At 41.4% G+C, this 16,725-nt stretch overlaps 1 protein-coding gene and 1 long non-coding RNA gene across 6 annotated transcripts in view; both read right to left on the bottom strand.

The window, feature by feature from the left end:
- rev3l (REV3 like, DNA directed polymerase zeta catalytic subunit) overlaps positions 1–16,725 on the bottom strand; it is a 98,279-nt gene that overhangs the window by 50,551 nt on the left and 31,003 nt on the right. For all 5 annotated transcript variants that reach the window (XR_006374991.1, XM_044169771.1, XM_044169770.1 and 2 more), the window contains exons 2-4: positions 6,118–6,307; positions 5,860–5,934; positions 3,018–3,178 (exon numbers count right to left, since the gene is read on the bottom strand). Coding sequence is in view for 4 of the 5 variants with exons in the window: in XM_044169771.1 (XP_044025706.1) it covers positions 3,018–3,178; positions 5,860–5,934; positions 6,118–6,307 (426 nt within the window). In the remaining variant the exon portion in view is untranslated. The remainder of the gene's footprint in view (positions 1–3,017; positions 3,179–5,859; positions 5,935–6,117; positions 6,308–16,725) is intronic.
- On the bottom strand, positions 531–1,739 carry LOC122863359. The gene is made up of 3 exons (XR_006374992.1): positions 1,641–1,739; positions 769–830; positions 531–628 (listed from the first exon to the last, which is right to left on the bottom strand). It is a non-coding gene; the product is annotated as an uncharacterized LOC122863359 (long non-coding RNA).

A 16,725-nucleotide genomic window follows, 5' to 3' on the forward strand; every position in this document is an offset into this window, starting at 1 on the left:
AGTCCGACAGTGCAAGAAACACAACCAGTCGATCAGACAGGTTGTACACAAGCCAGCAGGTTAGCCAGATTATCTAAACCACAAAGTGAGCACACCTGAATTGTTGGTAATAAACCCTCATTTGTTGAAAACAAAACAATTGTGGCCAGATTGTTACAGGGATAGTAAGTGATAGTGTCTATAATGTGAATTCCTGGATGTTAAATGTTCATCTGCAATTTTCTGTATTGGTCCCAGTAATATTCGTTTGTACTGAAGTAGAATGTCACATTACATGGTTAAGTTACGTTTGAGTCAAAAAATGTTAAATACAGTTGCAAAAACAATACTTTCCACTCATATTAAGATGTTTGATTCTAAATACAACTATTCTAATTATCTATTAACACCCCCTGCTGTTTCTTGTAACGACGGGTCGCTGTTATACCTCTAGTTATTAGTAAATGTGGTTGCTAGATGGAAGTGGTTAACTGATGCACAGATTTGGCGTATATTAGTACACAGGTTAAATAAACACGTGGCATTTTAACTTGGTAAGTGTATTTATTGATTGATTGTTTGTATATTGCAGTTCGCTGGAGTCGGGTTTCACCGCGGGCACGCTGGGCTGTTCCACCTCGTGGTCCGCCTGTGAACAAGCAAATAATGCACACTGATTTAGGATTCAATAGTAGCAAAATGTTTGGCAATTGAAAGTGTAATGTAAGACTCACGCAAAGCGAATTGTAACAGTAAATGGAAATCTGTCAGAGTCATGCACAAACTTACCTCAGCCTGTTCTCCTTCTCCCAGGGTGTTCAGGCCAAAGAGTTCCCCATGAGGCCGCACACCTATTATGCGTACCGGGAGGGTAACAGCAAGCGGGAAGTGGGTAGAGGGGAGTTTGGTTGTACTATTTATTTATGTAGGATATTTCTTAGGTTTATATTTGGTGTGTAAATATTTATAATGATTGTATATATTTTTTGGAAATGGTTTTATATAAATATTTATTGTATATTTATGTGTGTGAATATCTGTGAAGTAACTCAGCAAATGGTATGTGCCAATTATTTAAGCAGACACTGTATATAAGGAAATCAGTCTGGGTGTGTGCACTGTATGCACCCACACCTACAGCAAGTGTAGTAGGTCAAAGTTGAACTAGGAAATTGGACTGTAAACTGTGATTGATGTTTACAACGGACAGTTTGGGTAATCATTTTACTGTTTTTTCTTCCAAATAACTTTGTCTAAACTGGGGGTTTCATCTAAAACCTGTCTAATTGACTGACTGCTCATGTTTCCTGTCCTGTCCTTTTTAGCACTGTCGCAATTAACTTAGTGAGTACAATGCTAGTATTAATGATACTAATGATGGCCAGAACTACAAAAATAAGATAATAATCCTTGTTACCATTATTTTGTCACATGGGTCATTTCATGGATACATTCTACTTGTAGTTTGGACGCTTGAACTGTTTTGAAGGTGAGTGTTCAAGCTGTGTAGTGGACTTCAAAACACATTAAGGCTTCTATTCATCTTAAACTGCCCCTTTTTACCAGTCCAGCTCCTTTTATCATTCTTCCACTTGATCCCAGATTAAGAACTTGCTTTCAAGTTTAAGCTTGAGGGGAGAAGAAAATGTAAACAGGTGTACCTATTATTGGGGAATTTTAGTTTCTTTGTTGTACAGGGCACTGGAGCCCTCTTTCCATTGATTGCGTCAGTGTAGAGGTGGGTCAAACAGGAGAAGCCTGCTTTTGTCAGAGGAGAGTCAAGCGTGAGGATTTTGAAAAAAGAACTTCATTAAAAACAAGTGTGGAATTCTCTGTCCTGAATTTCCTGTCCTCATTAATGCCCTCACATGTGAAGTCGGCCCTGCTGGGCTGGATGCTCTCTGGGAGTGTGGGGAGAGAGGTCTGTTCAGGAATAATGAGCGGAGGTACTGGTCTGAGATTAGGACTAAGCTGTGATCAAACAGAGTTTGCAATCAAGGATTTAGACTCCATCAGGAGGAAGTAGAGTTGGGTTTGAGAAGGTCAGATTCACCCAAGATCTGAGGAGTAAACCCTCAGTCTGCCACTCCCACTGTGAGGCACCGTGACTGCTGGGGTCACTGCCTGAAGAGCAAACCCTGAGTCCCCCACTTTTTAAGAGTCAGTACACACTTGAAACATATTAAAACACAGATATCAAATGACTAGCAAAGAACAGGCCAATTCAGAAGTTACAGTAGTTACTAAACAGTAAAAAGGGACATCAGGAAGAAGATAATCTACATTAGCCATATTCTTCAAACTGGTGGGAATGGTGCGTATTTCATCTGCTGGCTAAGCACAAGCAACATGAAGGATCTCCTACCCAACCTGAGAACTGAAGGAATGTGGCAGGATCAGATGCACTGTCACAGCTCCCTACTGCAGCTGTTTTGCAGCTTCAATGTTTCTTTAAGTCAGACTCTAGAACTTTTGCTGAACCACACTGTGGCCATGAGTGACAGTTACTGGATAATGGCCCATTAAGCTTCAATTCATTTCCCAAGAGTCAGTTGCTTTAAAACCATCATTATTAGGCAACCTAACTGAGAGCAAGTGGAAAGGGACAAAAAACAGGAAATAACAAACATGTCTCCTGGAGACATACAGTGGGTTCACTTCTTATTTTACTTTTGTCATAAAACCATTGAAATGTTTGGCTGGGACATGCTAAATTATAGTGTAACAGTAGCACAAGAGAGGAATCATAAAGTCAGTGACCTGGAGACATGTGTAACCTAAGAATTGCCCCAAAAAGAGAGGAAGTGCGGGTGAGGGATTTAGTTCATTTTTTTGTTTTGTTTATGATTTGATTTTAAACACTCAAATTAAAATTAGATTACCCTAATTTTAAAACACTTTAAAAGACAAAGATAAAGCAAAAAAATAGGAATTGCTGTTGGAATGGAAAGAGAGCTGTGTATCCCAAAACATCTGGAAAACAGAAAAATAAACACCTGGCTGTTGCTGAGTTAAAAGGATGAGTTGTGAGTTGTTACCTTTGTTCTGGCCCCTGCGGAACTTGACAGCCCCCAAGTTAACCAGGTTCATGCCGTACAGATTGTAGTCTATGAAGAGCTGCAGCAGGTAGGGGATGTGGCCCTCATGGGGCTGGTAACTCTTGTTCATCACTGCTCCGCTTTGTAACAGCTCACACACCCTACAACAAACAGAGGTTATTCTATAATAAAAGATATCTGCCACTTGGGGTAGAGAAATAACACACTTACTGATTAGAGGTAATTACACAAATTCATTCATATTCAAAGTCATTTTCCGTCAGCTGCACAATAACAGGTGGTTTTTGGTGTAGCTGAGATGGTGTGGATTAGAAGAGCTTCTCCTACTGAAATCAAAGGGTTTTCACTGCTACAAGTTTGGTTGTTAGTCTGCGGCTCGTGGAAGTTAGGAAAGGTTCAACTTTATGCAGATGTTCTCTGACACGTGTGATGACAACCAATCTTGCTCAATTTGATTGTTTTGCAGTCAATGGCTTTCCAAGTTTCAACGATATAACTTTAACAAGCTACTGGGACTTGAATTTGAAAATGATGGATGGAAACACACCACTCAGGAAGTGAATTGCTTTGTTGTGCTCTGATATAATTGCATAAGTATACATCTGAGTTTAAAAATGAGGTGCTCAGTGCAAACGTGCTCACAAGCTTCAAGCTTATGAGAGGCAAGAGAAAGCCTGCCAATTTAAATTAGTATGTGTGAATGAGGCTTTAACTGGCATTCAGACTGAAAATATCATTAAAAAATGCAAGTGGCTGCGTTGTTTCAGATACTGGTGAGACAATGAAATATAATCCAGGAAGTCCAGTTTGAGCAACATATCCAAGAGTTCGAAGGTTTATCAGACACCAAAACACTGCACACTCATAATCTGAGAGAGGATTTTACTCTCTGGAAAGTTATGACGATGATAATAATTTTATCTTTCATTGCGACAATCAAGTCGAGACGATCTGTAGAAATACAGTGTTCACGTTGTAAGTAATCTACCGGGAATGTGCACTTGCACATGACTTGATTGGGCAAGGTGGCATCTTGCCGGATGACGCTGTGATGTGTTCTGGCGAAAGTTGAGCCCTCTGTGTAGATACTGAACTGATTCATTCAAATAAACGAGAGGGCTGTGTTTCTTTACACAGTGCTGTCGTCTGTCTGCTCACGGCCTTAGGCTGCATTCAGACCGAAAGAACGCAGCCCTCCCATTCATTTGAATGCAGCAAAGCAACACAGGGTTGTCTGGCTAAAAAGTTGAACCTGGCTTAACTTTCGCTGCAACGCTATGTCATCTGGCAAGGCGCGCACTGGTCAATCAAATACGTGCAAACACACATTCCTGGCAGATTACTTTGTACCATGAACGCTGTATTTCTAGTTTACCTCGTGAGCAACCTGACAAAAGATTAAAATAGTTGCCGCCATGATAACTTTCCAGAGTTGTAAAATCCTGTCGGTAGTACAAACTGTTCTGCAGTGTTCTGGCATCTGATAAGCCTTTAAACGCAACTCCAACTGAAATCGTATTTCATTGTCTCACTTGTACCTTAAACAACACACCCCCCTGCCTGGTAAACACCCACATCTTTCAAACTTCTGTTAAGAATTTGTAGTTTCCAAGCCTTAGCTGATACAATCAAGAATCACATACATCAGTAATTTTCTCAGCCTTGACAAAGCTGAATTTTTTTGCATTAGTTTATTTGTGATGTGCTTTATGAAAAAAGGTCTTTAGAATTAGAAAACTCCTCAGAGCCACAGAAGACATTATACAACTGATTTTAAATGTCAAATTGGATTTGACATTTAAAGTCAGTTTAAAACTTTAAAATATATAAAAGGTAATCCTTTCATTTAAATCTAGAAAAAGGACAACCTGTTTTCCAGAACCATCCTCAACCACAAATCCTTGCATTAACAGTACTTTCTTGGTAGATATGAATATGAAGATGAATGGGGAGCAGTTCACTGTGTGGCAAGGAAGTCTTTCCTCATGGTGGGATTTGTTGGGTCTCTGTAAATAATATTATAAAGAGTACGGTCTAGACCTGCTCTATAGGAAAAGTGCAATTAGATCACTTCTGTTATGAATTGGTGCTATATAAATAAAATTGAACTTATTTGAATTAAGCCCTGTCCTGGAGTCATGTTTCCCCTTTCAAAAGGTCAGAGCACCGAGCTGACTGATTGACTGACTGATCAGAGAGGAGGTGCTGAGGAGGGATGCAGGAAAGCCAGACCTGCCACTCCAATTCTCCTCTTTTTCTTCCTTCTCGTCTCTCTAGGCCTCTTTTAACCTTCTGCTTCCTTCTTGCCTCCCTCTTTTGCTATCCTCTCTCCCTCTTTCCCTGAATCCCTCTTCATTGCTCTTGGTCAATTATTTTCTTTATGTTGGTCCCTTGTTCTTTCTTTTGCTCAGTCTGTATTGTAGTCTGCATTTTCCCTTTCTTTATTTCTCTCTCTCTGTCTCTCTCTCCAATCTTGTTATATATTGTCCTCACCTCAAGCCTCTTCCTGCCACTCTTTCCCTCTCTTCCTCTGTGTGAATCACTCGCTCTCTGCCAAGTACCAATTCAGCAGCACAACTCCACTCACAGTGTCACCACTAACACCGATCGCTTTGGTGTCCTGTGTGCTTCCGTGCACATCTGCACACAAACACACACACTCAGCCAATCAATTTGTACAACTGAATACACAGCAATCGATTTCAGTTTAGTGAGCTGGCGGAGTCATGCGCACACAGTCTGGCATTCAGTAACATCAAACAACTGGAGCTCGGGATGATCCCTATTCACATTAAACTGCATCGATCCGCAGTAACCTTACCTTTTGACCATCTGAGGATTGTATAGATAGATCTTCATAAAGTGCTTCTCTTTAGCGTGGTAGCCATAGAAAGGCCTGTAAGACATGGAATGCAATTAACATACTGCATATAAACCTGGATTATTCATTGTAAGGATTTCACCCATTCTCATTTTATGAAATTTTTTGAGTTTTGCAGTCATGTTTCACACATTTCATCAGCTAACTTCATCAGCTCAGTGTTGGTGTTGGTAAGACCAGAAATCATGAGTCACTTACATTCCAGAGACCAGCACCACCTTGAAGACGTGCTGGGTGTTGGAGGCGGGGTTTCCCATGGCAACGTTGAGCGCCCTGTCGATGCTGAAGGCCACCTGCCGCAGGTAGCGTTCTGGCTGTTGGCCGTAGCCATCGTACGATATGTAGATGTAGGGGAACACACCATGAAGGTGGAGACACGTTTTCTGGCCTGAAACACAACAACATCTCCATTGAACATCAGGCTTACAATTTTATCTAATTTATCTTTGTCCCACTGTATTCAAAAACATTTTGTACTAGTTTGACAACACAAGGGCTGCTGTTCTCAAATCCAACAGCACCAAATACACCAAAATTGTGTTTCCATTTGCAGCAAATGCATGCTCCAAAAGGTGTTTCCCAAAACCCTTCATGATTACCAAAATCACACACTGGTGTCTAGTGAGAAAATAATAAAACTAAATACTCTTTTGTCAAGAAAGCACAAAGAAAAACAACCTTTTTTCAACACAGTGCATCAAATCATGAGTTCAAACTTCATTTGTCATTTAGTGGTGATACTGAAAATAAAATTAACAGAATATTTCAGTTTGTTTACTAGTCCAAATCTTGCCTTTCACTGACACCAGGCCACATCACATGTAATATTCTCCACGGTCACACACATTAGATAAAAATGCTTTGCTCGACAAATCCAGCCTTGGCACGACCGAAGTGATGTCATCATAAGGCAAGTTCTTGATCTCAGTAAGTGTGACCTGACATGAGAGTTGAGTTTGTAAATATTTCAAAGTCAAACTGAAAACAAACCCCATCTCACGTTCATGTACTGCTCTGCAGTATGATGGCACCTTATACTGTCCAATATGACCCTCTGTTGATTTCCCCATCTTACATTTGTACAACCCTACATTAAGGCTGCATTTCCTTGAATCTCTGCTTAACTTTTTTGGCACCTGGTAACCAACCTGGTATGACTTCATGGAGTCACAAGTTATAAAAGTTATAAAACGTCTTTATATTCTCACACAATAGAAACAGATTTTCTTCATTCTTCAATACACAATTGGCAAAAGTGAATCTAACAATTGAGCAAAACCAAAATAACAGAAACCAAATGCAGCATGCAGTGACACAGTGCTTGCTGAACACACACACACACACACACAAGTGGAGCAGCTGTAGCCTTAAATGTGACTTCTTCTACAGAGACTATTAAATCTACTGACAGGGTGCAATTGAGATGGATGGAGTGTGCTGAGGGTCCAGTAAACTGTTTTTTTCCTCCCGTACACTGTCTGACCATACACTGCAAGGCAACACAGATGGATGAGTGCAACAACAAGCCTGTAATACCATGATTCATGACAAACATGCACACAGTGTTGAAGCAGCCCATTAGCTAAATAACTAAATAGAAACAGAGAGGAAGAGCGTCGCTGGGGGGAGATTGAGGTCTTGAGTAATGTGAAGTGAGGTCAGCCAGTGCAGAGAGAGGGAGATACAGTATTTATAACAGGGGCAGAGTGACATCATCACTCCCAGACAGACACGCACACTGTTGAGTCATCTGAGGTGAACTCCTCGCAGACACCATGCTCAGATTCATTATCAGCCCGGGCCAGCGCGTTTATCTGCACACTGCTGCAGGAGCCTGCACTGTGTTTAATCAGGTTGCATTGGGGATAATAACAGCAGTGTAAAAATTAAGACAACAAAGACTGAAAGTGCTGAGGCTCACAGAAATCTGAGCTTCTGACTCTCCCCTTATCTTGCAGTACTGAGCAGGAACTGTCTGCACATGCCTAAAGACATGCCTACCTTCCCAACCCTCGCCACTGGTAGCAGGACTTCAGAAGAGGAGTTCTGGCACGGTACGTGCGTGTACACACACGCGCACACACACACACGCACACACGCGCACACACACACACACACACACACACACACACACACACACACACACACACACACACACACACACACCTTGCCAATTCTCCATCCTCATGCTATGGTATGACAGATGCTGCGTGCGATGCAATGTCGCAGTCCCCTGGGCACACATGCTGGACCCAAAGTGGAGCTTCTAAAAGAGGAAGAAATATTCCCAGCATCCTAACGATACACATGACTGCCTCCAAACAGGAGGGGAGGGTGATGCAAGAAGAGATGTGGCGCTGAAAGACAATGAGCTTCTCAGAACAGGCTTGGTGTCAGACTGAATCAGAAATCGACTGTATAAGAGCGCTGCTACGACTGAGGGAGCAGCATATGCTGGAACTCAGAGGCAGAGCTCCCTGTGGAAGATAGTGGTATCGAGACAGGTGTGTGTGTGAGGGAAACACACACCAGAGATAAAAACAGGAAATTTCCATTTGTCTCTCTGTCCTTAGAAATGAAATATTGTCAATATGAATGCTGTAAAACCAAATTATGAACAATCTAGCACATAATCTCTGAAGTCCACAGTAATCAAGTGACCGAAGAGATTATATTACATCGATTGTCATTTATCAAGCAAAAATGCCAACCAATTGCTGGTTCCAGCTTCTCAAATGTGAGGACTTGCTGTTTTTCTCTATCATTGCAAATTGAATATCTTTGGGTTTTGGCCAAAACAAGCAACATGAATACATTACTTTGGGATCTTGCAAATTGTGACAAGCATTTTTCACTATATTGTGACATTGTAACCCAAGTCTGGTCCTTATGAGCAAAATGATCGTGCTTGCTTGTAACCCCTCCTTGTGTGTTGTTATGGTGATCCAAGCAACTTGCGCACATCAAAAGGACCAACCTGTGCTTGACTCTCCTTAATGGGTAAAAAGGCTTTAAATATTGTCATTGATTAGTTGGATTACTGTTCTGTAATGAGCTATTACATTTGACAACTTCAGAATTCTAATAAAATTCAACTATTCACATCAAATGTCTCTTCAGTTTCAAACAGATAAAATAAACAATATAATACAAATTAAATGTGCAATGCATCAAATATTTGAAGCTAATACATCCATTCAAAAAGAGGACAAAAGTGCAGTTTTGGCAGTTGAAAAAATAATCAACAGATTAGGGTACTGCAGCCAGTGAGATGCAGAGACAGTGGCCTCAGTCTAGTCTGGAGTGTGTATTTGTGTGTCTCAGCTGTACAAGGCCAAGGTGTGTAGCTCCACTGCCAGCCACACAAAGGCTGGCAGCAACTCAGGAGGTGAGGGAGCGGCGAGGACGGCACGCGTTTGTCTGTCCTCAGCCTGCCGTGTCAACATGGAGTCTCACTCACTCCCGAGCAGCCAATGCCGGCTTCTGCTGCAGTTGCTAGGCAACGCTAAAGCCCCTGACGGACAGCGGGAGAGATAAACAAGTGATTCTCTTCACCCAGCTGATCAGGCCATAGAAAGAGAGACGGAGGGAGAAAGTGTTTGTCTGAGGAAGCAAGAAAGAGAGGAAGAGCAGCCAGGGAGAAAGACTGATAATGAGAGAGAAAGTGCGTGTGTGTCTGCATGAGAAAGAAAACAGGGAGGGGTGAAGAGACAGTAGAAAAAAATGAGGAAGGCGCAGGAGTAATAAAGACAGAGTGTGTATATGTTTGGGTATGAAGGAGAAGAATGTGTTAGTGGAGAGATGGTGGAGAGAAAAGTAAGCAAGAGAACCGGAACCAGAAGGAGTGTGGACGGACCAGGACGTCACTCTTCAGATAGAATTAACATCTGCCGCTTCGGTTGGATGGCTCATTATTGTGATGTAGTCAAATTTAGGACCAAACCAACGACTTTCTGATAATATAATATAATAATAATTATAAATCAGGACCGATACCAATTTGGTGGTTCTTACCTAAGTCTCGTAAGGAAAAGATTTTCTGTTTATTGTTCAGACAAAGAATTAATAGGTCCACTTCGAAAATGAAGAATCTTGTGCACAAGGGAATTTAAAAAGTAAAAAAATGTTTTCTACATCGTTATCAAGGTAAATGTAACAATATTGAGTTCAGGTGATATCGGCCAGCCCTACATAAACTTTTTGTTGTAGCTTCTTCATTGTCCTCCTGAAAAACACAACAGCTGCTGTTTTCAGGGACTGGACACTTCATACAAATCTGTAAGTGTGTCTCCATTCAGCTGTGTGGAGGAAGGGGTCATCTTTTCTTGATCTGCCAATTTCTAGGTAGGAAGAACCAACGTTTGATTGTTCAGGACAGGAATTAAACTAAGAACAATTATTTTCCTTATTGATTAATGTAGAAGTTATTTTTTCAATTCATCAATTTTTTAGGTGTAGGAGTGAATCCTCACATTGGAGAAGCTAGAACCAGAGGACGTTTAGCATTTTTACTTGATTATAAATGACTTATGATGTCTTATTCATTTATTGTCAAAATTGTTGAGTAATTTTCTGTTTTTCCAGAGCTTGTTGTCAGCGTATGTATGAGGTGACTGGTGTGTCTTACTGTTTTTCTCACTATTCCTCTGCCGCATGTGCAGTTTCCTGTCTACCTTCCTTCTCGAGGATTTGTGAATGAGGGAGGTATGGAGGGGCTGTGACAGGTGCGGGGCCTTATCTCTGGGGGCGCTGAGATAGAGGCGGTCCACTGTGCTAAACGCCTCCCTCACTCTCTTGCCCTCCCACCCACCACTTCCTCGTGATAATCTGCACGGCAGCTCCATGACTCAGCACCCGGGGTAGTAGCAGCCCCACACCAAAACTGGGTCAGTAAGGCAGTAAGGCAGTCAGCCAGCAGCTTAGTTATAAAACCAGCCAGTAAGTGAGTCTGTCAGACAGCATATCAGCCACTTAGCCAAGCAGACAGCTGTTAACCTGTTGTCAGCCATGCTGGACCACAGAAAGAAAGATACTGACATCTATCCACTCAAAAAACAAAAAAACAAAACAAAAACAAAGCTGTATTTTGCATAAAACAGTAGTAGTTTGACACAGACAACTATGCAAACAAACAAGAAAAGCAAACATTCTAGCAAGTACACTGATATCACACACACACACACACACACACACACGTTAACATGCTTTGCAAGTACCTGCTTAATCCCCACAAGTATGCTTATTACAAGTAGCATAAACTGGAGTCAGGGCAACTGCGTAGTAAGTAGGTTGATGGTTGTGCAATAGGATGAATACATCAGCTAGCACGATATATAACTATGGAGCAGGTCTAGACCGTGTCTTTTAAGTTTATTTACAGAGACCCAACAAATCAACAAAATGCCTTTGTGGGTGTGCAGGGCTTTAAGGGGTTTGAGGTGGTACACTGAAGACATACAGACGCAACACACTGCTCTGAAGAAGCAAGGTTTCCTCAGGACGACAGCAGAGAGACAGCACTGGAGTCATGCTGGTAACTTTTTCCTTGGCAGTCAAGTCTGTTTACTCTGTCAGCCACTCTGCCTGGTAACCAGCCGTAGTTTAAAGCTTCAATTCCAGTTTGAGAGTCATACTTGTTATGGGAAAAACAGCCACATTTCCTGGCAAATGTTAAAACACTCAGTGATGGTGCTGAAGGATGAAAAGGTTGCTGCCTGCTCAGGAGCTGGTAAAATGTGCAAATATACAGAGCCAATTTGCAGAACTTGTTTTTGTTCAAGCAGCAAATCTCATCCCTGTTACAAAATACACGACTGCCTACTAGAACATGGAAGCAGAAAGAAGAGACCTTTAATTTGTCCAAGGTAGTGAAGTACAAATGCTCTTTTCCAGAAGCATTCTGCTGCACGCACACACACACACACACACACACACACACACACACACACACCAAAACTAGTCTTGTCTGAGAGCAGTAATCATGTTCAGAATGTGGTATTTGGTAACAGCAGTTATCTTCATGCTCAAACTGTTTACTTACTGTAACTGTACTGAAATGAGCAAAAATACATTACTCACAATGTATTCTACGTGTGAGTAGAGTGCATTTCTTCTCCTTTACTCACTCAGAGGTTTGGGGGAGCAGTCAGACTCCCTCTGTAATCAGACAGACAGCTGCCACAGGGAGAAGTGGAAGAAGATGTTAATAAAAACCAGTGTTGGTATTAATTAAAAAAGCCCAGGGAGAGCTGTGTAAAATCTAGGCCTACCGCTGGGAGAGGGACTGAAGAATATGTGCTCACTACTGACATCTGTGATGATGGTGGTGAAAGTGAGAAAAACTCTCCCTCACCCTCAAGAACTTTAATCAAGGTGCACTTGAGCAGAGATTTTAGGCTGAGCCCAAACATGATAGGCCCTTCAGCTAAGTGCCAAAGTGTTAATGTAAATCAACAGAATGAGGGTATTTGAGGGCACAGAGGTGAGCAAAATGGAAAATACACAACACAGGTCAACGCGCTCAGTTAAGAGAGGTGTCAGAATAAAGGGCCAGTAATCTGACACATACAGCACACAGTAAGCATACACACACATTGGCAGGGTCAGTGTCTAACTCACTGAGCAGCCTGGCAGAGTGCCAAGCAGATGAGACAGAGACAGAGTGGGTCTGGAGGAGAGGAGGAGGCAGTGATAGAGGAGGAGGCAGAGGGATTCTGACAAGGCAACTGTTACAAAATATCTCCATGTTTCAGAAAGCTAAATTTAAGACTATTTTATGAAGATTTTTTGTGGTATTTTTGTTGGGGAAAACAGACGTTTTGGGAAACAGGTTTGTTTACTCTCTTACTAAGAGTCAGATAAGAGTGACTTTTTAGATTTTTAAGACTATTTGGCCCAGTTTACACTTGTCATAAAATAAAATAAAATCCAGATGCAATTCAATACACTACGTCATACACTTTACACAGCCAGATGACAAATCTGACTGTATCCGTCTTGGTTTTCCTGCTCTTCATGTATATCAGGGTTGGCCTAAAGTTGTTTGGTGATTGCTTAAGTCCAAAGATATTTTATTTCTTGCATTTTTTTAAGTTTAGTTACAACAATAATAGTTTACATAGCTAGCTGATAACAAGTGCTAGACCGGTAAATCTGCCAGGCCAATTCATAGGGCAATATTAGCTTATTGCAGAAATAACTCTCATCTCATTATCAGTATCAGCCTCAAAATTCCAGTGTTGGCCAGGCTATATAACTATCCATAAACTAACAAACACATGGACACATGACAAAAGTTTTGCTACGACAGCATGTGTTAAAGTAGCTTGAGCTTCTTTCTCTGACAACGAGACAGATGGTCGATTTCAGTGTCACTTTAAGTGCCGTTATCACAGGGGCAAAATGCTGTAAGTGGCTGCTTCCAAAGATTGCTTACTGATGTAGTTACACTTGGGAGGAGTAAAGATTACATGTGTCTTGGGGAGACGGATGCATTAACACCTTTTAAACATCTCGCTAAAATGTGTCTCAAATCAACTCCAGAGGTGGTTTGAACAATCATCTTGAAAGCCTCTTGGCTGCATTTACAGCTTTTTTGAGATCAGATAGCTATCCAATCAACAGATAGCTATGCAATCTATTTACTGAACCATGGTCAATGGATGCAAAACCTAGCAAAACCAGCCACTTTCAAATGTACTCGTAAAATGTAAGTGAAATTGCACTAGAAAACATGATGGTAAAATCAATTGAATTTACATAAGACAGCAGTGTTTCCTCCAAAACATGTTTTCAGCAGCGGAGGGAAACGGTTTGGTTGTGCCTGGGTGGTTAGCCTTTAATTTGTTTATCCTAAGGACTAACTTGTCAATAATCGGAACCATTCATGAATAACAATGAGTTCAACATTTCAAAGGTTTACTGTAGCGCGTCAACCTTTTTAGCGTCCCTGCCCATCCAGGCTGTGATTGGTCGGTTCACGAAAAGTGACACTGACGAGCGCACTGGCTTTATGAAAAGTTGAACACGTTTCAACAAAAGGCACCCGATATAGCTAAATAGCCAGCTAGCCAAACCCAAACCTTGCATGTCCTATCCTCATTGTCTTCTGTTTTACGGCTTCGGTGGCAGAGCCTTGACTAACAGTTGAACTAGGACTGGGGATCTTGAGGAGGAGGATGTGGACTGGTGCATAATTAAAGTGGGCCGACGACGCATCTCTCTCGCTCTTGTTTTTGTATAATGGGCAACTCAAAAGGCCCACAGAGCCACGGGCCCACTGGGATTTCTCCCGATGGCCAGTCCGACTATGCTCTGCCCTGTTTGTCACTCTGCCTGAGGAGAAAATGCTGTACTCGCGCTGTTGTTTATTTGGTTATCATGAATTTGCGAGTGACTGACGTCCTGTCACTGTTCCAGTTGTAATTGCGACTTCATGACATTTCATAAAATTATGAAGCAGGGGTGGTAATAATTTTGGAGCGGCAGGCTGCTGCTGCAAATTGTATATAATGGAAACACTGCAGAGATATAAATGAGACAATGTAAAGGACATGATATATGTTTTGCAAGATATACTACCTGCCTTGCTTTGTTTTGAGAATGGACATGCAGTGCATTAATGCCAGTGACTGAAAAAAATTACACTCCTTAACAGTATTCAATATTTTTAAAGAGAAAGGAGGAGGAGGATATGCCATAAAGGTCCCAGGCCAGATTTGAGCCCACATGATTATTAAGCTAATATGATGCTCCATTTAAATCTTTGCCTTTATGGGACAGCTTACAGTGGATATATAGACAGAAAATATAGGGAGAGAGAGGGTCATGACATGCAACGAAGGTCCCCAGCCGGAATTGAATGGGGGACGCTGTGTCCCACAAATATTTTATTGTATTTATTTACAGATTTGTTTCAAGTATTTACAACATAGTTCTCTCTGTTATTCCAATCAGTACTGGTTATTAACACTGCAGTGACTACTGATGTACCACAGCTACATTTATCGAACCCAATATGCTCTTCTAGGAACAATTCTTCCTCAAATATTGGCAGTGGTCTAGAAAACACATGCCTACGCAGAAAAACACAAACAAGCGCCAGCCATGCAAAATCCTTAAGCCTGTCTATGAAATTGGAAGTACTTGTGTGTTTTTGTGTGTTACCCAGCAAATGCATAAATATAGTCAATTCCACGCAGAAATAACTAATCTGCATGACGAGACTAGTCAATCAATACCTCCTCTGCCAGGGCAGCAACGCTGGCACCGTCCATCATGTTCACTGCCACTGTTCTAATGAGTTAATTGCTGGTGGTGTGTGTGGTTATGTCCCTCCATGATGCTGGGGTCATTCAAAATGGATTCCAGTGAATGTCAGCGGGGTACAGCTAATGTATTAAGATGCTTCGTAAAGTAAGCTTCTACATACATTCACTGAGGAACAGCAGAAAGAATAGTTAGAAGTCAGACATGTAGGGATATACACATACACCCAATTGAGTGTTCCAGTGTGTGTGCGTGTGAGGGGGAGAACAGAATGACTGCAATAAGAGGAGGAGGAGTGAACAGAGGAGGGTGACAACCCTTTACAGTAAATCACACTCTTTCTAATGGATTCACTCCCATCATCTGCTCCTTAAATTAACTACTGGAGATGAGAGAGGGGATGGAATATACAAATGAGTAGTCAGCGTATGAATGAGAGACGAAGAGGACTTTATGCTCCCTGCTTTATAAACTAATTACACAGGTCTGCATTGTGTGCTTGTATCTTTATGGAGGAGTCAGGCTGTTGAAGTCCGGCCATGGTGGGAGAGCTGACATGTTGCCAAACTGAACCACTATTTCAAGGGGAGCCTTTTAGCTTTTACACATATTGGGAAGGTGAATGAAGGATTCTAAATGAAGACAAATGTCAATAGTAAAGATGGGCACTGAGCATTTAACAATATTCTAAATCCAATGTTTCATTAATGGACTTTTGGAAGAGACACTATGAATGCACAATAAGGCCTGCTGCATGATTCTTGCACGCACCCACAAACCTCTGCAATTTCGTAATTGCACCTGTGCACAGTTCTAGCACATCCTCTCAAAATATTAAACATTGTGGCTTACTGCTAAATTGACCTCATTGATGATTAGCTTATTGGTCGGTGGTACCCCGAAGCCTATCACTTACTTTACTGCGTCTTTCCAAAACACACCACTCACTACAGAATTGGAGAGCAATGGCAACTCCAGCAAAGGACAAACTACAAAGAGTGCAACTCACGAGAGTATTTACATAATAACTACTGCAGATAATACAGACACAGCCACAAAGGAGATGATGATGATGATGATGATTATTATTATTATTATTATTATTATTATTATTATTATTATTATTATTATGAAGAGTTTAGCCACAAGTACAAACATGCTGGTTCAACACGCTTACAATGTGTACCCTTATACATACATAATGCATGAGGGAGACTTTTAGATCTTAAATAAATATAAAAAAACATGACTATGAATGGACAGAGAGACTGATGTTGGGATCAACCCTGGGACTAGTCAGTTATGAGACTGCCTCTCTAGAAAAACCAATTCAGGTGCCCAGTGTGTGTGGTCAGAAAAACACTTCAGGTGTGCAAAAGTGTCAGGACCTTATTGGTAGGAATCTGTCTATTTGCTGTATCTGCTGTTGTAGCAAATAGGAATCAGTCTAGTTCTTCCATCACGCAAACATTGTTGAAAATGTAACAGAGATTGCTGCCTCTAAAATAGGCTGTTCCTTCAAGTCGTATCTTGTAGGTG

The sequence above is a fragment of the Siniperca chuatsi genome, linkage group LG16 (assembly GCF_020085105.1).
Source record: "Siniperca chuatsi isolate FFG_IHB_CAS linkage group LG16, ASM2008510v1, whole genome shotgun sequence".
NCBI classification, from domain to species: Eukaryota; Metazoa; Chordata; class Actinopteri; order Centrarchiformes; family Sinipercidae; genus Siniperca; species Siniperca chuatsi.